At 37.5% G+C, this 23,096-nt stretch overlaps 1 protein-coding gene across 1 annotated transcript; it reads right to left on the bottom strand.

Annotated features, from left to right (window-relative positions):
- Positions 1 to 13,069: 13,069 nt before the first annotated feature.
- Positions 13,070 to 23,073, bottom strand: LOC145992256 (actin-related protein 2/3 complex subunit 3-like). The gene is made up of 4 exons (XM_083128626.1): positions 22,944 to 23,073; positions 19,982 to 20,155; positions 19,522 to 19,717; positions 13,070 to 13,964 (listed from the first exon to the last, which is right to left on the bottom strand). The coding sequence occupies exons 1-4, from the start codon at positions 22,947 to 22,949 to the stop codon at positions 13,807 to 13,809; spliced, it is 534 nt and encodes a 177-aa protein (XP_082984752.1). The 5' UTR covers positions 22,950 to 23,073; the 3' UTR covers positions 13,070 to 13,806.
- Between the last annotated feature and the right edge of the window lie 23 nt (positions 23,074 to 23,096).

Below are 23,096 nucleotides of genomic sequence, written 5' to 3'. Positions count from 1 at the left end.
TTTTTTTCTAGCAGGTGGGGAGAGGTAAGATGACATGGCACAGTTAAGCGTCGTTACCTTTTAATTACTGCCAGGGTATGGGGGGAGGTCCGTGTATATACCGCGTTTGTTACAACCTGTCCCGGTTCCCGCGCTAGCTGGTCGCTGGCTTTTCTCCGTGCTGGGGAAAGTCAAACCCAGGCAGCCAATTAAAATACGCAACGTCGCAACAGCGTCTACGTAAGCGCCTCTCTTCTGGCTTCCATTCGCTCCTCGCTGGCCAGCAGACGATTTTTTCCTCGTTTCTCATTGGCACCGAAACTGTCGAGCGATCGCCAGCGCGGGAAGAGGGACAGGTTATAACTGCATATTTTTGAGTGATATGGAAGGACTTATTAACCCATTTCCACCTCCAACAACACCTTGCTGCTGGTTTAAATCCCCACGAAGTCTTTTTTTTTTTATCTTTTCGGGAGTTTACTTCTTTTGCTATTAGTACTCATTTCTCGAAACTGTTCCAAATATATTTTATATATAAAAAATTAAAAAGCAGGAAAAAACTCAGATACACTCAAACACACACTCAAAAATACACTGAAAGACGCACGCACGAGGAATTAAAATCATGATCATGCACAGGAACAACGCTTTTTTCGCCGCGGGAGACGGCTTCCGAATCGACTGAACCGAACCGAACACAAGCTGAAAACAAAGATGGTCAAAATTTGTGGACGAAGGAGGGCGCCACATGAGCTTTATTTGCCAATCCAACTTTCTACTATATATATATAAAAAACATAAGCATTCCTCGCGAAAATACAGGCACCGCAAATGGCTGACCCCTTGTGTCGGTGCTGGGAAAGGACAAACTTTTGAGGGTGGGCCGTTGGTGGGGGACGGGATCCCTTGGCCGGTTTACTCTCTTTTGTTGGAAACCTGTGCAGTTACTTTTATTTTTACTTCTTCAGAGCACTTTCCTTTGAGTTCAATATCTATCGACGGTTGCAGATTATGCTAAGGTCTAAATCACCATCCCTGAGACTTTCTGTAAACAAAAGGTCTCACCGATTCGATGTATCACTCCGCGTCAGCTGATCCATGACCGCAATCATCTGCTGTTAAACTCATAGTTCGCCGCACCTATTCATTTTATATAAGAGCCTCTGAATGTGAGAACCCGTTCTCAAAACATCAGACGAATATGCAGCCGCATACATTGTTACTCTCCCGGTCATTCTCTCTTTCATAACCCTTAAAACTGCAGACACTGACACACCACTGCACTGGGATACGAACTTAACCAATTCATTTACTGGTTTCTCAGGATACTACTGACAGAACGTTACATAAATATTGAGTAGAATCTGTTTCTCACCCCATTTCAAAGGCTGTCCTTGCTGGTGTTTTGAAAACAAGCTCGGAGTAAACGGAGACTTTCCCTCACGCATAGAACTCGGCATGTTATTTTTCTAAGGCTAAGTCAGGCAATATTACTAAGTTGCACTACTTCCTTGCTGTTCACATGATTATTTTTAGAAAATAACCAATGTTATAAAATATTATGTACACAAATCTCTAAGCTCATTGAAAGTTACAATGCATATTACTACAAAATGTTCACACTTATCTTGCCTTGCCATGTCACCAAGTTATTTTACGAAGTGCACTATATTTGGCGGAACAAAATTCGTTATTAGGATGCTTGTCAAAGTTTCCAACCGCAATAAATTTACGAACTTTTTGTCTTGTTTTGATCATCATCAATATATTTATTGGACTTACAGCAATGCATATGGCTGTTTATGCCCATTATATATTTTATTTACATAAAATGTACAAACAAATTTCAAATACACTCCTATTTATGTCAAACCTTAGAAATATACATTACCATGTTATATCATTTTGTCTAATAAATGCAAGTAAAATATATTCAAAGAAAGAAGACAAATTCATGGGAAATGATTACTGGTGCAAAGAGTTAACCATAAAGGTGAAGCAATAAGTAAAAAAAGAAAGAGCATTGGGTTTAAAGTGAGACGTCATTTGCGGCAGCATTTCCCATACTACAAATTTGCCATCGTTTAACCTTACGTAATGAATCCTGTAACAACGCTGGATTTTCGTGTGGATTATTTTACTTCTATGAGTTTGCAATGCTTTCTGCATGCAGGTGGTTTTGTTCACAGAAGGTGTCAGGGTTTGTGATTTGAACTATAGATTTGGCTGTTATGCCAAACACAGGGTGCTAGGTGCCAAAGACAGTTAAATTATGCTAGGGTTGGCATCGCTGCTCCCTCCCTTATTGCACAACACTTGAACAACCTTCCATTCTGACGTCACGGGAGGAAATTTTCAAATAAAAATAAATTTAAAAAATCAGTGTATTTATGCTAATAGAACCAAACCTAACAACGTAAGGCATTTAGTCTAAAATTAAAAAGCTTTCTCCCGTGACCAGTGGCGTACCCAAAGTAGGGTTGGTGGGGTCCAGTAAATCTGAAAAAAAAATAAAAAGGGGGCTGACTACCAAATAAAAAGTATATGTGCAGGTGCAGAGGTTGCCATCTACTTGTTTAAAGTTTTATTTTGAATTATAGAAGTTCTGATTGGCAAAAACAAAGAGAAAGCATGTGGCAATGAACAATTCTCTTGGTATTTTTATTATTATTATTTATTTAAGTTTGGGGGACCAACAGGCATCTAGCTGCCCCATTATAGGTCTCCGCTAATTACATTTCAAAGTTACAGCTACAAATATACATGTCGCCCACATACAGGTACAAGTAAATTTGTAATTGATAAAATTATCAGTATATTTGACATGCAAATTTAGAATATGTTAAATCGAAAAGATTACATTATATAAAAGAAAAGCAAAAGAATTATTGGTATTTACAAAAAAAGAAAGAAATAGAAATTTACCACACAAGTATAACAATAAATGATCATTTTATTTTGGATGCAATATTATCAGTGCAAATTAATGCATCTGTGCTTCACACTTCTTAAACATGTGTACTGTTCACGATTTTAGACAAATAATTCACATTTTGAAGTAAAAATAAGTGAAAAAAAAAAAACAATAAAAAACAGTAGAAGACAATAATTACCTATTACCGGTGGTTAGCTACATGTTTTCTGAATTCAAGAAGCTTATATCTGAACACATCTACTTGATCATACTTATGCATTCCACTATACAAACACAGCCTAAACTTGCCATGCCATTATTAGGATAGTTCCCAGCTGCAGTGTTTTGAACCATCTACTGTGTTGAGATTTTCATTCAAATAGATATTTAATAAAACTTGTTAACTCGGAGGAATGGAAAGTTGTATTCACAGTCAGTCATCATGTTAAGTTATACATATTCCATACCCAGGCACCTCAATTTTTCACTTTTATTTTCCTCACAAATTCAGTTTTTATTTTAGCACACTTTTCTGCCAAATATACCTAAAATTATGCACCTTCATTGTGCTTTCTGCACTTTCATATTTGACAATACCACTTTTTCTCAAAGAGAATTGCAAGGCAACACAAAAACATTTCTCACGTACATTTCATGCCATATTAAATATAATACTGAAGATATATTTTCACTTGTAGTTTCTCAACAGTACATGGACTGCAGGTTTACATTAGATATAATTACTGAAGTTGTTAGATAGAAAATAATTGGATTTCATTAGGCTCCAGAGTACATTGTAGATAAAAGTAGATTCTCTCTACTGTAAACAGCAGGAATGTAAACAAGTACATTGTTAACGTCAAGTTTTGAGGTGAATTAAAGATGTACTTGAAAAAAACTGTACTTCGTAGGATTGGTTTATTTTGTTGCGCTGTTTTTTGTTTTTTTAAATCTTGTATGGATAAGATGGTAAGAGTAAATTGTGTTCAGCACATGGCATTAAACATTACAAAGTAACTCTTTTATCATAAATACAGGGTCCTCCGTTCAGCCTTGGATGCTGAACATGCTTACCGGCCGCCTGGATGCCAACTCCCGTCAAATCGCGTGCAATATCTCCGCTATGGAGACAGCTGTAACATTTTGAAAACAGTCAGTAATTAAACTTGCGAGAATTCTTTCAGTCTTTAATGATGAAATAAAAGTGAAAACTTTTCTTAATTGCAGAGACTTCATTTCTAAAAATAAAATCTAACAGGCAAATTAATGTGTGGGTTCGAGCCACACAGGCTCATTTAAGTTGATGCCACTGGCACTGTCCCCTATTTTTGTTTCAGTAAACTACAATAATTTCTTTACACTGGGTGTACTTCTGGCTTCATGGCAATACTGGCGTCGAAAGCGTAGGGATGGGAGGGCACGGCCCTTAATAATTAAGAAAAAATATTTTGGAAGGTGGCAGATCGGACTCGCAGAGATGCCAATTTTTACTGTAATGACCTACTATGTTATGAAAATTATTGCAAATTAATTCCTGCAACAAATACAGTTACAACCATTAAAGTGTCAATTACAATTATTATCAAAGTAAGCACGTACCTTGTCACAAGAGATGCTGGAAATGTTGTCCTGATGCATCCACACGGTTTTGGCATGTTTTTCGTAAAATATCCATTTACACGCAACAGTTCAGCTTCTGAAATCGCTACAGTTTCTCTCCTGATATTCTTCTTCAGTTCTTCTAATGTCTGAAGGTTTGTTGAATTGACTTTATTTTACAATTTCCCCCATAGATAAACACCTTACTAACGCTAACCGGTAAGTCAGGGTGACAAAAGAGGAACGGGAGAAGAAGCCATGTTAGTTTAGGGATTGAGATGTTACGAGATGAGCGCGAAACAGTTACGTCCATGCAGCCATGCACACTGAATCGGTTGATTTCGCTAAATTTGGCGGGAAACTGGGAAATGGCACAACATGCGATAAAGATGTGAGAGAAACATTGCAGAAATGCGAGATTGTTAAAGAAAGTTAAATTTAAACAAGGCTGCAAATTTGAAACTTAGAAAGTACAACAATGGAACAAAAGCTCTCTCTCATTGATGAAAAACGACAGATGAAGGAAGACACTTCTTGTGATCAAAATGTGATAAAAGTATTGTAGGCCAGTGAGTTATTTTCAAAGAAAATTAAATTTAGAAAAGACTACATATCCTTTTTTCAAAACTAGTTCAACAATGGACGATAGGTCCAATTTCTGCTCGAAAAGGAGAGATAAAGTCACAATTTTTTATCAAAATGTGATAAAAGAATAGTTTATTTTCAAATAAAATTAAATTTAGAAAGATAGGCTAGATATCCTTATTCAAAATGATTTCCCAACGGAAGTAAGGTTCCATTGTTCCCTGTAAATGGAACCTTGCTTCGTTAGAGAAGAATATTAATCGTGGATCAATTACCCCACCACTAACATTCCCCATAATTCATTTACAGAAATTTAACCCACTCTCGTTCTCAATTTGTTCACAAGGTTTCGCACGGTATTTCTGTGTGGAACAGGCACACCTGGGACTTCTGTTGAAAATCGTCTACAAACATCCCTTCAAGAATTTGTAATCAGATACGAATCGTACATAAAAACGTTTCGTTGTATTGATTGATTTAGTTGGTGTTCAAAGTTCACTTAAAGGCTAATCGGGACTAGACCTACAGCTTAAAGTAGTATCCGAACCAGTATGCGCCTCCACCGGGAATCGAACCCGGGACCCTTTGATTACAAAGTGCCAACGGGGAGGCCCTACGTTTTGTTGTAATGTGTGCATGTGTGCCATCATTAAAACTATAGCAAAACACCACTAACACTTGGAACACTATACACTTAATAAGCACTGTATAAAACAATAGAAAATCGCAAGAACACTTGTCACATGTACCCACTTTCAAAATACGACTGAACTGAGATCGCAAAGTTACTGAAATGGAATGGGGTTAAGAATGAAATCCACAAGTTATGCTCAAAGCCATGTGTTTCAGTTGGCACTCTGGCGTCACGATGTGTTACGAAACTTAAGTTCCCTTTTAGCGTGTCTTGTTACTAAAGCTACGCGAAATTTCTTAAAAACATGCCAAAAACCAGTGGCTGCACAAGGACAACATTTTCAACATCCCCCGTGACAATTACCGTGCTTATTTTGAATGTAATTTTAACTATAATTCTGAGAACTTGAAATCATTTCGAAGCTAGCGGCTTTCATAGCGGAGATATTGCACGGGAGTTGGCGTCCAGGCGGCCGTTAAGCATGCCGCCGTCAAGGCACCCAAAGCTGAACGGAGTACCCTTTACATCTATATACCAAAATTCACAAGCTTCTCATTGTGTAAATAAAAATCCATAATTACTGGAGGTGTTTGGAGAAATATGACATTGAATTTTAAACAGTAAACGAGCTTAGGGAGCAAAGCAAGCATCTGTTTATGATGTAATTCTGCCCCGGTGTTGCCAACCAAAAGTGCAGCCTTCTTCAACACACACAGACAATGCCTTTATTCAGTGCCAGATGTCTGTATCATCGTGAAGAGATGTAACATTTAATGTAGATTTTTTTACAACACAGGGAGGGAAGCTATAAATAGGTAAAATGGGGACACTGACACAAGTGACAGAAAAATGAGAATGATTAAGAGAGAGAGAGAGTGTGAGTGAGTGATTGAGTGAGTGTGTGTGTGTGACAGTAAGGAAAATAATACAGTGTGTGTACAACTTCGTAAAAACAAAATTCCCTGACTTTTCCACACCAAATCATTAGGACAATTAATTAGTGTATATGAACATGTCTGGAAGATTACAATATTTTAACTAAACACACTTGGAATCCCACTTACCAAGATTTACTACATTCACTTCACATGTAAAGATAACAAGGACAAGGGATACCCAAAGTAATTTTCTGTTGGGTAGGAGAAGGGAAGCAAGTATTGATAATGATGGACAAAGAATTATTTTTTATATAAAAAATAATAGCAATTATAGCATACATAGTACATAATTATGGTACAATTGAGTAATATATGTATTAATCCTAATACCTATCTACAATCCTCCCATCCCCTCCACTACTATAAAAATTTCGAAATTCCCAGACGTTTCCAGACTGGTAGACACCCTGTAATAACATACAGGTCTGAGGATGGAAATGCATTTTTAAAATATATTCTGAGAGAAAAATACATATGTGAAATCCAGACAAGCACACGAGTGATGTAGTATTATAATAGAAAGTAAACAATACGAAGATAAACTAGTGATAAAAGGATTGATTGATTTGTTTATTTTACTTTTTGTGCCTCTTGGCTAATTTGTGAAGATGGGGATGAGTGATGAAATTGATGAATGGTCATTCACAAACAACCAAGCCCGAGCGGGATTCAAACCCGGTAAACCTTGGCATCGCAGCGCGATGTGCTAACAGCTCGTCCACAGGGTCCGGCTAGTGATAAGAGGAGAACTGAGGATTTGTATAAATTAATGAATTTGCATATTAGCAAAATATTATTCCTTACTGTACATATATGTCCATTGAATTATGCAAATGAAATAAATACTTCTAAAAATGTAGGGCCTCCCCGATGGCGCAGTGGTAGTGTCGTCGCCTTGTTATCAAGGGGTCCAGGGTGTGATACCCAGTGGAGGAACAAAGTGGTTCGGATCCCACTTTAAAATGTAGGTCCAGTCCCAATTAGCCTTACTGTGCATAAAGTGGGACTTAAAACACCAAATCAATCGATCAAACATCTAAAAATGTGAAAATTGTGTACTTAGAAGTGGTTGAATTCCAGATCTTGTTTCCAGTGTTTGTAACTATTTTCACTTCCTTTTTTTATACAATTTTTAAGGACCAGAACCACGGTTCTGCTTTCTGCTTTTACAGCCATTTTTAACCATCATAATGCATTAATTCCTGAACTTCTCTTAAACCTTAATAAAGAACAAAAAAATAATCCCAAAACAGAGAAAAGATGTGCTTGTAAACATGCCAACAAGGATGTCCATTTCAATATCTTCCCTAGTAACATTTCCCAATACAGTGGACTCGTTATTAATTCGAATTCCCACAACACACACACACACACACACAAAAAAAAAATACAAATTAACAAAAACAAATATCATTGAAGACTATTTCTACCAGCAGGACTGACTCAGTAAGATATGTGGAAGATAATAAATTTTCTTGCCATGCATTTGATTTCCCTACTTTCATGCCAAAATGACAAGGTTTCAAAATTTATCTCTATTCTTTCAAAACACATGGAATCCCAAGTGAGAATTGATTGATTGTGTTTGTTGCTGTATTCATTAATGTTAATTTGTTTGTAATGATAGAATCACCAAATGATCATTTTTTTAAATAATTTGTTTTGTGTATGTTCAATATTATTTTTTTGTTTAGTGACTAATACTTTTTTAATGCAATTTGCAATGTAACGTGCTGCAATGTAACGTGTCCTATCAAACCTGAAGGGGGTGGAATTTTTCAAATGGCCTATACAGGGTGTTTCTAAAGGTCGTTTACAACGCTTGGGAGGTGATTCCTCACACGAAAACAAGCAAAAAGTCTAAGTTCCATTTTTACGACTGAGGCTTCGTTTCCGAGATAGGAGCCTCGCAAAAGGTGACAAAGTGAACGTCACACCTAACTGGGACGAATACTATCACAGATAGAGAGGCGGTTCCAAGGGAATCATAAAGGAATCGTATGTGCTCAGTCCGGAAGTCACTATGAAAAGTTCACTGCACGCATGCGCAATGGAGTCCTCAAAGGAATTGGGGATTTCCAGCAACAACAATGCATGGAAAAGGTATGTAACGCAGCAAGAAGGACCGTGACAATGAGAAATGCGTTCAAGACAACACATCCCGACCTCAAACATCAAAACATGACCACCGAACACAAAATCCGAAAAGTTGAGCACGGTTGCATACCCCAGTTACACGCGAGGAATGAACGAATCATGTCATGTGGCATACGAGAGACAGGAGGAGGGAAAGAAAAACACAATATCAGATGATTGCGACAACGTGTATTTTTACACGCGACAACTGCGTAATATCCCCCCCCACACACAACAAACAACAAATGCTACAATATCATACGCACAGACAGTCCGTGTCACTGTACACCAACTGAAGATGTCACTTTCACCACACAAAGGGGGTGGGGAGCAATACCAAAAGTGTTCTCACTGGTATTTGCCGAGGGCAATAATCACAGACGGTTTTCAAAATGTCTGCCGTTTACTTCTACGCAGAGATGACAGCGACGAATCAAGGATTGTCGAGTACGAGCAAACAAGCCAGGTGTATCTGCTACCGTCGCGGCGGCGACGTTGATGCGAGCAACGAGGTCCTCAGCTGATGTGACAGGTGTGTCGTATACGAGGGTTTTCATTTCTCCCCAGAAGAAAAAATCGAGAGGGTTGAGATCTGGCGACCTCGGTGGCCAAGGCACAGGCTCATCCCTACCAATGAACCTATTGCGAAACACGTCATGCAGGAAATGTCGTACATTACGATTGAAATGAGCTGGTGCACCATCGTGTTGGTACCACATTTCTTGCCGCAGTGCCAAAGGTACGGTCTCCAACAGTTCAGGCAGAACCTCACTAAGAAATGCATGATACGTGCGACCATTCAGGCGAACAGGGAGAATGTATGGTCCAATTAAATGATCATGTACTATCCCGCACCACACATTCACTGAAAACCTGTGCTGGTGATGGGCCACAAAAAGTGCATGTGGGTTGTCAAAGTCCCATACATGACTGTTTCTACTATTGAAGACATCCATCCTGGTGAAAATGGCTTCATCTGTCCACAATACGTTTGCCCCGAAGTGAGGGTTTGTGTCCAGCTGATGCAACAACCATTGGCAAAACTCCATACGAGGGCGAAAGTCACGAGGTAACAGTTCTTGTACTTTCTGCAGTTTAAAAGGGTGCATTCCTTCATCTGACAACACTCGCCAAACATTCACATGAGACGTGTTTCGTGCCCGATCGAGCACTCGCGTACTGGTGCCAGGATGTTCTGCGACCGCTGTTAACACATCTTCTGCAAACTATTGTGTGCGTACACTTCGGGGTCTTCCAACTTCTTGTCGCGGTGGTAACACTGACCCTGTTTCACGCAGTCGACTGTCCACTACCTGAAAGAAGGTGTGAGACGGTAAACGTCTATGTGGAAAGCGTTCTCCATAAAGACGCCTTGCCTCACGGCTATTACCACGTGCCTCCCCATACATGAGATGCATGTCTGCTAGCTGCTGGGTCGTATACGCAGCCATCTGTGTAATAGGGAGCTCGAACTGCAAAGTATTGTTTTTGTTTAACACTGGCACACTGCACAAATTGGCCGTATCACCGTACGAACACCACAGACCAATTGTTGCGATACTTGACTTGCCCACTCCACCACGTCAACTTCTTTCAATGCAACATACTAGTACTCTTCAATGCGTATGACAACCTAGAGCGAACTGCTGATCATATCCCAGCACCTGCAACACGATTGGGACGACTGCCGGAGAGAACCAACCCTTCGAGCTCCTCTCGCGGGAACAGCAGTCATGAAGGTCAAACGTAGACTACGAGAGCCAGACTTGCCTGTGCAGCGCTTCCAAAACTGGTCTCTTTTACGTCACAATGATCGCGTGCGAACACTTTTGGTATTGCTCCCCACCCCCTTTGTGTGGTGAAAGTGACATCTTCAGTTGGTGTACAGTGACACGGACTGTCTGTGCGTATGATATTGTAGCATTTGTTGTTTGTTGTGTGTGTGTGTGGTGGGGGGGATATTACGTAGTTGTCGCGTGTAAAAATACACGTTGTCGCAATCATCTGATATTGTGTTTTTCTTTCCCTCCTCCTGTCTCTCGTATGCCACATGACATGATTCGTTCATTCCTCGCATGTAACTGGGGTATGCAACCGTGCTCAACTTTTCGGATTTTGTGTTCGGTGGTCATGTTTTGATGTTTGAGGTCGGGATGTGTTGTCTTGAACGCATTTCTCATTGTCACGGTCCTTCTTGCTGCGTTACATACCTTTTCCATGCATTGTTGTTGCTGGAAATCCCCAATTCCTTTGAGGACTCCATTGCGCATGCGTGCAGTGAACTTTTCATAGTGACTTCCGGACTGAGCACATACGATTCCTTTATGATTCCCTTGGAACCGCCTCTCTATCTGTGATAGTATTCGTCCCAGTTAGGTGTGACGTTCACTTTGTCACCTTTTGCGAGGCTCCTATCTCGGAAACGAAGCCTCAGTCGTAAAAATGGAACTTAGACTTTTTGCTTGTTTTCGTGTGAGGAATCACCTCCCAAGCGTTGTAAACGACCTTTAGAAACACCCTGTATAAGGGGACCTGATTGAACAACGGGGTGGACATTCTTATGTTTTTTTGGGCGAGACGGGAGACCTTGGAAAGTTGTCTCGGAACAGGCAGAGTGCCTGTGGCTAGTGGAAATGAAAACATAAGGCTTTGTCATTTTTTTTATTAATTTGGTGACAAGCCAATGCTTAGTTCTTGGAGGATAATTGTTATTTTCTTTTTAGAGAAACGTCTTTCGAGCCTCTGAAAGGGAAACAGAAACAAAAACCGGTGGATTAATGGATGCATTTATTTTGCAATATAACTCTATCCGTTGGCGAAGATGGTACCTGGTTCCGCGTACCGTCGTACAAAGGAGTAGATCTGACACTATCAAGGTGACTTGTTTTTCTTTAATCTTGGATTAAAGGGACAGTAGGCAAGGGAATCAGATCAGTTTTAAGTAAGTTCAAAAACAGTGCATAATTAAATAGTTTGCCTTATTTTCATACAAAGTTTAGTATAATTTTGGGTGGCTATTCTTATCAACAAGAAAGGGAGGGAGGGAATTAGAGAAACATGTCAATTTTTATGTGGGGGTTATTTCCTTTGGAACTTTTTTTTTTCCTATATTTAATCAAGAAATAAATAGGATTGTTTTGTATATTCTTAAACTGAATGTCTGGGCTATCATTGAAGAAAGAACAGAGTTTTCCCTAATATCCATGGTAAAGAATATAACATTGTCCACATGACAGTTATTCAATGTCTTTTAGTTTGATTGAACCACTTTGTTAGTTGTTAATGTGTAATGCAAACTAACAGTTGAGCTGAAAAGTTCGTAGGCTAACATAGTAAAAAATATTTTTTTGACAAAATTCGATTTTATTATTCAATATAGTTGCCTTCGAGGGCGATACAATGATTATAGCGGTCATACAATTTCTCGATGCCATTTTTATAGTACGATTTCTCTTTAGCCTCAAAATAGGCCTCAGTTTCGGCGATTACCTCTTCATCAGTGCTAAATTTCTTTCCAGCGAGCATTCTTTTAAGGTCTGCAAACAGGAAAAAGTCACTGGGGGCCAGATCTGGAGAATTTGGTGGATGGGGAAGCAATTTTATTACGGTTGAATATCGCTAAACATTGCTCCGAATCATCAAAACGTTGTTGCTTTTGATTGATTGTGAGCACGCGCGGCACCCATTTTGCACACAGCTTTCGCATGTTCAAATATTCATGCACAATATGTCCAACACATTCCTTTGATATTTTTAAAGTCTCAGCTATCTCGATCAACTTCACTTTACGATCATTTAAAATTATTTTGTGGACTTTTTTGATGTTTTCGTCGGTAACAGCCTCTTTGGGGCGTCCACTGCGTGCATCGTCTTCGATGCTCATTTCGCCTCGTTTAAATTTAGCAAACCACTTCTCAACGGTTGATTTTCCTGGTGCAGAGTCCGAATAATGTTTATCAAGCCAAGCCTTGGCTTCAACAGTATTTTTTTTCGCCAAAAAGCAATGCTTTATTAACACACGAAATTATTTTTTATCCATTTTTTCACAATAACAAAAGCTGCTTCACTCACAATGCTATATCTCACGAACTAATTATCCGGCAGCTGTGAAATTTATACACGTATCTTTTGAAGGTTAGTACTAAGTAAAAATCACATGGATTTAATTCTAGTAACGCCATCTATGAGTCAGCCTACGAACTTTTCAGCCCAACTGTTATTTGCCTGGGAATGTAATGAACCAAGGCAGGTTACTCTCCCCGGAAGGAAATAAGGCATTACATGTTTTAAATAAATTATTAACTTTTACAGCTGAATATGAGGACATATCACTGATATTACATTGGGATCGCCAGAAATGTCATGAATTAAATACTATAAGTAAAAAAGATTTTATTTATCATGTGTAAATCCATGACGTATATTAACATGTACTTCACTGCATTATTTTTAGCCACACAGTTCCATAGAGTAATTTTCTTGAAAACCTGTAAACCTGTATATTTTTAATTGCCAATAATGAAGATGTTTCACTAAAGCCTGTCAAGAAAGTTCAAACACAGCATGAATAAAGACAATAACATTTTAAACATGTAAATATGTTGTGAGAAAGCAGTCATCTTACCAGTTTGGACTTCATTGTTGCTCCACTGAAACATTTACAGTATTTAACACAGAACAATGATTATAAAACTACAGTCAGTTACCTCTACTATTATTGTTGTCTGATAACAATATAATTTGTTCCTTTACAATTATGCTATTTTCACCACATCAGCATCTCTAAAAGGAAGCATTATTGATTCTGTCTGTAGAATTTGTCTTAATGTCACCACTGATGCACGTAGAGTAAATTCTGATGGCATGATATACCATTTAATTAATAAGTCTTACCCTGAATTAATAGGATACTTAAATGAAGCAAGTTCCAAATAAACACACCACCAGTCATTAAGTATGCACTTATGACGATCAATGTTACACAAAATTGGTCCGAGATAACCCGAGTTACTTTCTAGTCCTCACTGTCCTGGCCCAGACAATGATTTATCCATGAACTTCTTCTTTGCAAAGCAGAGCCACCATTTTGATGGTCGACCATCTTCTGAACTGAACACACGTTCACACACACGGATGCCGGTTTCCTGTCGCATCTGTTGCAAGTATTGGCGCATCAAATCTGAAGGAATAAAAAAAAACACACCTTTGGAGTTTGTGCTTCAATAGTGACTTTCATGAAATGTAATAAATATAAAGCAACTATCATGTTGTTGTTTTTTTAATCAATCTTATTAGACTGCAAAATTTCATCACAAGTTTGTTGCATTTTTCCTTGTATGCATGTATTACTTACATTGTAGAATTATTTACCTTGAAGTTTAGTTTATTAAAAAATAAGAAAAAAATGTTACACTGTTGGAACATATCAACATAACTGTGAAACAAGCAATCAGTTTTTATTATTTTCTTTTTATCCTATTGTTTTAACTGTAACATTAAACAAACTAAAAATAAATGTCTGATGAAGAGGGCATATATTCTCCCAAAAAGTTACAACAAAAATTTTGTTTATATGCTTGTAACTAACTACATGAGACTTCATATCTCTAAAATTAAAAATCTATGCAAAGGGTTTAAAACCTATTCATGTTATTACTAGAAAGTAATTCCATGTCATATCAACCAGCGCACAAACCTTTGATGTCATGGATTTGGCTAAATTTTGGTATACGTGTTTCTTATCATCTGAAATATACTAACTAACTAACTCCCTAGCCTTCTTAAACCCAAAGGTTCATGGCTGCAGTAACACAGGCCTTCCATCTTTCCCTATCTTGAGCAAGTTCTATATACTCTTTTCCATCCCTACCAATTTCCTTTAGGTCCATCTCAACGTTGTCCATCCATCTTCGTCTTGGTCTTCCTACAGGTCTCTTACCATCAGGTTTCCCAACAAGAATCCTGTAAACTCCTCTTTCCTCTCCCATTCGTGCCACATGGCCACAAGCAACCAATCATGACATCTCTCATTAAAAGTATTGTTAATTTTCATAATTTGTATTGCAGCTTAAGCATTATAACTCCTTGTTGCATGCCAGCCATAAATAAATTTGTAAAATTATAAATTAAGTTTTTTAACCAACACTGAAAATAAATTATTTGATAATGTTGACATGTGCTTTATTGTATTGGTTTTCAGGTACACTGAGTGACTGGTAGTCATTTTTATGGCTGAACATTTATTATATCAATAAGCAAATTTAAAAAACATTTGTTCACAAATGTAGATATGCTCGTATCAGTTTATAGATATTTACCAAAATAAGATCAAAATAATATTTTAATTCTGATAATTAGAGCCCGGAAGTTTGGCAAAATGCCTCTTTTTATCTAACTAACTAACTAACTAACTAACTCTCTAGCCTTCTTAAACCCGAAGGTTCATGGCTGCAGCAACACAGGCCTTCCATCTGTCCCTATCTTGAGCAAGATCTATATACTCTTTTCCATCCCTACCGATTTCCTTTAGGTCCATCTCAACGTTGTCCCTCCATCTTCGTCTTGGCCTTCCTACAGGTCTCTTACCATCAGGTTTCCCAACAAGAATCCTGTAAACTCCTCTTTCCTCTCCCATTCGTGCCACATGGCCTGCCCACGTAAGTCTTCTTGATTTAATTATTCTAATAATATCTGGACATGAATACAAATTATGCAGTTCTAAATTATGTAACCTTCTCCACTCACCTGTCTCCTCATCCCTTTTAGGTCCAAAGATTTTCCTAAGGATCTTATTTTCAAATACTCTCAATTTATGTTCCTCTTTCAATGTAAGGGACCAAGTTTCACATCCATATAATACTACAGGCAAAATTACTGTTTTGTATATTTTAACTTTTAGTTTCTTAGATAATAAACGAGAAGACAAAAGTTTATGAAGAGAGAAGTAACATGCATTTCCTGAATTAAGCCTACTTTTTATTTCCTCTTTAATATAATTTTCATTTGTTAATATTACTCCTAAGTATTTGAATTTGGAAACTGGTTCAAACGAGTTGTTATCAATAATTAGATTTTGATTATTACCTAACACTTGGTTTCGGCCCGTAAGCATATATTTAGTTTTCTCTTTGTTAACTTCCAAACCTATCTCTTTAGCAGTTTTGAAAAATATTTTAGCATTATTCTTAATCGTATTCACATCATCCCCCAGTAAGTCTACATCATCTGCATATGCTAACAACTGAGTCACACCATTTAATTTTAGTCCTTCTTTAGTTTCTTTTACCTCCCTAACAGCATATTCTAAGGCAAAATTAAAGAGCAATGGAGATAATGCATCTCCTTGTTTTAAACCATCATGAATTGTAAATTTGTCAGACATATTAATACCCATACGAATTTTACTTTCTGTTTCACTGGTGCATATTTTTATCATACTAACAAGCTTCTTAGGTATTCCAAATTCTACTAATATATTATATAATTTATCTCTTTTGACCGAATCATATGCTTTTTGAAATCAATGAATAGCTGATGGGACATTTTGATTATATTCCCACTTTTTTTCAAGTGTCTGTCTGATGTGAAAAATTTGATCTGTAGTTGATCTGTTACGTTTAAATCCACATTGATAATCACCTATAATTTCATTAGCATATGGGGTTAGTCTTGTTAAAAGAATGTTAGATAATATTTTATATGTTGTTGAGAGTAGAGAAATTCCACGGTAATTATTGCAGTTCATTTTATCACCATTTTTAAACACAGGAACAGTTATGGATTCTTTCCACTGTTGAGGGATTTCTTCTTTATTCCATATTAAACAAATTAATTTATGAATTTGACATATTAATGAATTTCCACCATATTTAATTAACTCATCTGAAATATAGAATTTTTTATTATTATTATTATTTTTCATGTTGCCGGTTTTTTAGTTATTGAATTTTGAAAATTGCCAAAATTGCCCAAAAACTGCTCACCGCTGAAAATGTAAATACAATTTGCAAGAGACCTGTTTCAACTACAGGGCTAGGCATGGTCTCATTTTAAAACTTATGAAGAGGGCTTTCATTTGATATACAACATGCTTGGTTTTTTTAGAAAAACAAATTTTGAAAGCTTTTTCAACATTTCATTTTACAATTTTTAAAAAACGAAATTTTTGAAACTTTTACACATATTGGTACACATCTACTGAACGTTCAGTCAAAATTTCAAGGTGGCATCTCTTTGGTATCATATGAAAAGTGTCAATTTGTCAATATTCAATAACACAAAATCTGGCAACATGAAAATAAATATATATATTTTCTATATTTCAGATGATAAGAAACGTGTATACCAAAAATTAGTCAAATCAATGAAATGAAATTCCAAAATATATTTTTCCTTTGTTGATTTGACATGGAATTACACAAGATGACAAATTCCTTGAGTTCAAAAACTGGTTAAAATACTTGGTACCAGTTTCATAGATCAGAGACACATTAAAATCGCATCTTTTGTGTTTTGCATGGTTCGTACTTACCAATTGTGTATTGCGGAACATAGTTCCAGGTGCCATTATGCTTTTTACACGAAAACAAACACAATTTTTCACATTCTGAGTGCTTTTTTTTATTCCTTTCTTCTCTTGCGGAACACACAATATGACGGGCACATCTTGACTCACGTTGTGGGTATGCAGTGTTTCAACCTTCTTCACCGAAAAATACCTACTATCGTGTTCCGTTACCGGTGGAAATTATACATTATGCACGGGTAGCTGATGGATAGCCCCACGAACCATACACGGATAGTCCCACAACAAACCATTCACGGATAGCCCCATGAACCATTATGGACGGTAGCTGACCGACAGCCCCACGAACCATTATGTCATCAAACTTATGCAGCATCCGGTTGTCGTAGGGCAAGCAAATGAAAGCAATGGCAATTGTACGTCGGTGAGATATTTCTCTTGAAAAATACATGATTTCCCGGTCGAATATATTCCACGATGAAAGAAAATACCTCGACGAACATTGTAAACCTTGGAGAAACTAATTTCCGTAAGTAGTTTCTTGTGTAAAATTGAAGAAATTTGTCTCCAATGTATGAAACTGTTAACAAATACTTTTATTAATATCAACTGTATTTCTCTAATACCTCATTAGTAAAACTATCTACTCACAGGAAATGAACCTGCATGAAAAATATACCCATTTATTCTGTAAAATTATGTGGTTACTCAATGCCAATGTTGATATAATGCACAGCACCAGTGAGAGTTGGTTGTCTGTGTCTATTGGTGTGTATCGAAAGCTTTGCTTCCAGAACTGTAATATCCTACCCAATTACTCATGCCCATTTTTGCACACATAATGATGCTAAATGTATTGGCAACCCAAGTTATGCCCACCTTTCATTGATAATGAGACCATTGCAGAGTTGCATTTCATCAAAAAAAAAAAGATCTATTACAAATTTGAAATACTCAGGTGATTTTCTCTGTCAATCAAGAGAGCCTATCTTGGCCCAGTGACATTCTTGTCCATCAGCTTCCTTGAAAAGCACAAGCCTCAGCCATTCTGAGACCACCTGCAGGCATAAACATTGGTGAAGCAAGAAGCAAATGGAAGGTGAATAAGTGTGGGAACATTTGATGCTTTGAAGGAGATGGTATTCAATGAATAAGAGTAATAAAAATGAAGATTCGGTAACAGTATGGTATAGGGAAAACACATTTCTTCAAATTTACAGGAAAAACTACTTACGGAACTGAGTTTCTGTAGACTTTTGAAAGATCGTGGAAGTGTTTTCTCCCTTCTTTCAACTTATTCAGCCGGTAAATCATGTATTTTTCGACATTGATGTCTCTCCGATGCACAAACGCTCTTGCCTCCATTACGTTTGACTACGTGAACCAAATGTTTCATGCGTTCAATGACGTAACCCCCGGTCAGTGTTTCCAAACTTGCCATTGTTTTGCCAGAACATGACAATTTTAACTATGTTTCCCTAACCTAACAGACCCTAATCTAACCTTGCGTGCATGGTTTGTGGAGCTATTTATGAATGGTTTGTGCATGCATGGTTCGTGGGGTTATCGAACCCGGAAATTTTTTTTGGTGAAGAAGGTTGCAACACTGCAAACCCACTGATCATCGACAACGCTAGTCAAGATTTCTCCGCCATATTGTGTGTGAGAGGAACGAACAATAATTACTCGATATGTGTAAAATTGAAGCTATTTTCGTGAAAGAAGCAAAATTCTACCTTAAACAATGTTTCGCAATGCATAATAGGTAAGTACGAATGTAAAAAAAACGAAATTAATGAGTGAAATGTGTTTTCCCTATACCATACTGTTACCAAAGATTCATGCACATGTGACAGCAAATAGGCAGAAGCTGTCACTCCAGCACAGCACACTTAAAATTTAACTTGGAAACACCAGAAAACTTCTGGTATTGACTTGTGGGACCTGTTTGTACTATGTAAGGAGTATATACAGACACACATTCACTATTCTTACAAATGAAATTGAAAGATAACACTCCCACTGTCCACACTGGAATGAAAATTAATCCAGACAGCATAATAATAAGTCAATGTGATCTACAAGCTATCAAACCTTTTGCAACATGCAAAGGGTACTGCATGTTGCATTTTAAGGACAAGAATTCACAAAATGCTGAGAAAAGGTTGTTACATTACAGTAAAATAAAGTGTTACATATGCAGAAACATTACCTGCTTCTGTTGGATTTGCTGGCTTGGCATACACTGAATTCAATGGAAAGCCTGGTTCTCCTGGAACATCAAACTTTGAAATGGCTAGAGTATACATCTCTTGTAAGCCTTGGTTCTTGTTGCTACACTTCTGCAGTCGCTTCAAGCACTCAGTGATGTAGAGAGTTATGTAAATCAACACACGGTCTGATTCACCCTACAAGAAAATATTAAAAATCTGAATTTTTTAACACATAAACAAACACACAGTAACTGAAGAATTGTCCAGCAGGTATGCCTACATATTCAAATAAATTAGTTTACAATCTAGCTATATCTTTCAAATAAACAACCTCCAGTTACTTTTGAGTTTGCTTTTAAGTCCACTTTATTCACCGTGACTGGGCCTACAGTTCAAAGTCTCTAAATATATTACAAGATTGTTACATTACTAATGAAAATATTATGCAACAGATCTTACCTTTATTTCATAGGTTCTAAAAAACACATTAGCCTTAAAGAAATATAGAGCCTCATCTATGATGTCCATGTCTCCTTCAAACTTGGGTGCAGGTCCTCTGAATTGGGTCCTGATTGGCAGCAAGGCTATGTTCCCAACCAAGCCAGAATATTCAAGAAATTGCGAGTGATATGCCTGTGAACGTGGTAAATAAACATGTTTTAATTTCCGAAAGATACTGTACACCCTAAGTAAAATGAGCTTGACATTTTTTCATAGCCTGATTATACATGGGTAAAACTTTGATAGCGTCCCAACAGATTTCTTCATTTTTACACAAGAAACTATCTACCGAAATGATTTTGTGTAGCATTTAGAAGATCTTGTTGGTATTTTATTTTTACCTATTTGGTAAATATGCGATATCGCCTGAACGGATTTCTTCAAATTTACAAGAGAAACTACTTACTGAAATCAGTTTCTGTAGCATTGTCGAAGTTCTTCGAGGTATTTTCTTTCGCGGAAACTGAAAACTTCACCATAGAATGCTGCAGAACAAGAAATAATCACTTTTTCTGTAAGGAACTTGCATATTCTGACATTATGCCGTTGTTTCCATTATGTACCTGAAGATGGCACGAGCATCGAAAGTCACGCAGTCTCGCCAGTGTTTCCAAACGTGCCTTTTTATTACGAGAATTTTTTCTTTTTTTTTAACTAGGTTTACCTAACCCAACCCAGCTTAACCTAACCTAGCCGGAAATGGTCCATGGGGCTATCGTGAATGTTTTTGGGGCTATCCGTCAATGGTTTTTGGGGCTATCCATCAATGGTTGGTAACACTTTACTATACCTGAGACAGATTTCTTCAAATTTACAGGAGAAAGTACTTACGCAAATCATTTTCTGTAGCGTTGATGATGTTCGGGAATGTAATTTTGATTCATTTTAATGCGAATGCATGTGGTTTTGTACGAAAATCTATTTCCGACGCGCTAATGCTGCTGCTGCTCTTTGCTTCCTGCATGAGAGCACAATACGCTCTCGTATTGTCCGTATATGCTAAATTGAACGAAAGGAGTGCTAATGGAACCAAACCTAACAGGCCTAACCTAACTAGTAGGCATACCTCGTCCCCGTGATAGTTTATGAGGCCATCGTGAATTTTTGGGCTAACGTCAATGGTTTTCCTGGCTCAAGGAACGATCAACGGTAAGCTATCGCCATGTTGTGTGTGGAAATAAACAAGAACAGTAAGTACTCGTAAATGTAAGAAATATACATTACTATCCTAACAAATTCAATTATTTCACCTAAATAAGTGTTCCGGAATGCAGAATAGTACGTTAGCAATGTAAAAAAGTGCGAAAGAAATGATTCCCAGGTGTCTCAGGTATAGTAAAGTAGTACCCAATGGTTTTTGGGGCTATTCATCAATGGTTTGTGGGGCTATCCGTCAATGGTTTGTGATGACATACTGAATACGAAAGTAGGTATTTTTCGGTGAAGAAGGTTGAAACACTGCATACCCACTCCAAATCGACAAAACACAAGCACGACGCGTGATGATCCATGATGAGTGCACGCCATATTGTCTGTTACCCAAGCGGAACAGGGAATACAAATAATGACTCGTAATATGAAAAGTTGGCATTATTTTATGGAAAAAAGCATATCTTCACCTTAAAGAATCTTCCGCAATGCAGAATAGGTAAGTATCAATGCTAAAATTAACGAAATAAACGAGTGAGAGGTGTTCGGGCGATATCGTATATTTACCTTTTATTTCATCGAGAAAAACCGACGTTGTCCGTATATGCTAAATTGAACGAAATGAGTGCTAATGGAACCTAAGCTAACCTCGTAGGCATACCTCGTCTCCTTGATGGTTCGTGGGGCTATCGTGAATTTTTGGAGCTAACGTCAATGGTTTGTTGGGCTACCCGTGGATGGGGTAAGTCTAGTTTACGTCCTTTTCCTAAGGAATACGTGTCATATATCGTTGGAAAGGTTATTTTATAAGGAATTGAACAAAGTAAATCCCAAGGCGAGGAAAAATTTCCTGGAGGAGAAAATCGAAAAAAAAAAACGATGTTGTCCGGATATGCGTGATTGAACGTAGTGAGGACATTTTTCGATGATGAAGCACATATTTAGGGGTGAAATGAGCACTAATGGAACCTAACCTAACAGGCCTAACCTAACCTCGTAGGCATACCTCGTTCCCGTGAATGGTTAGTGACAGAAACTGTAAAAAGGAAAACTTACTTACTCTACGGATGCCGGAGTGCCGGCTGTCTGCTAGCACGGTTTTGTAAATGGGCAAGAAGGAGTGTGCAAGAAAGACGTAAACGGGTAAGAAGGAGTGGGCAAGAAGGACGTAAACTAGACTCTAGCCGTGGATGGTTTTTGGGGCTAACATCAATGGTTTAATAATTACTCTTTATGTCAAAATTGACCTTTTTTTTGTGAAAGCAAAATAGCACCTTGAAGAATCTTTCGCAATGCAGAATATGTTAAGTACGAATGTTAAAAATCACGAAATAAACGAGGGAGAGGTGTTGGGACGCTATCGAAGTTTTACCTATACATGTTGGTGAAATTATGTTCTCAGGTACAGATCAATTTTATGTACTAAATTACAACAAACTGGTGAAAAGTAAAATCCTGTCGTTTACTTTACTATGAAAGCTTCAGTAAGATTATAATCGTTATATTATTAAACAATCAAGGATGATATTTTCTCTAATTCCGCTTTTCTAGTTAGCTGAACGTAGATTGCAATTTAATGCAGCAACAACATTTTATAGTGTGATAAGGTAATCATGGATGATAATTGTCATGTTTTTTTGTCGGAAAAACGGAAGGTGATCATGATACTTTTCATATCCTGCCCCTCCCCATTGGAGTGCTAGCCCATACAAAGCGATGAAGGAACATTATATTGCTGGTAGTAAATGATAAACAAGAGAAGTCTACTTACTGGCATTGTTGTAAATCTTAGCCTAAATTTAAGTCACTCCTCAAATCAGCAATACTCAACAGCGTCCTAGTAATTATTTAAAGTACGATACAAAAGACGTACATTTGTTGACTGCCAGCCGGCCTGACTCAATTTTGGGCAATGAGAATTGAC

Source organism: Lepisma saccharinum, chromosome 9 (assembly GCF_977018435.1).
Source record: "Lepisma saccharinum chromosome 9, izLepSacc3.1, whole genome shotgun sequence".
Taxonomy (NCBI): domain Eukaryota; kingdom Metazoa; phylum Arthropoda; class Insecta; order Zygentoma; family Lepismatidae; genus Lepisma; species Lepisma saccharinum.
Note: the sequence above shows the minus strand (reverse complement) of the source record. Positions and strands in the feature narration are given on the sequence as shown.

Excerpts from the sequence above, each read along its gene's own strand:
- LOC145992256 (XM_083128626.1), bottom strand. Across the intron at positions 19,718-19,981 it reads TTAGAACCTATGAAATAAAG|GGTGAATCAGACCGTGTGTT; the intron begins GTAAGATCTGTT and ends ATTTTCTTGTAG. Across the intron at positions 13,965-19,521 it reads AGCAAATCCAACAGAAGCAG|ATTTGATGCGCCAATACTTG; the intron begins GTAATGTTTCTG and ends TTATTCCTTCAG.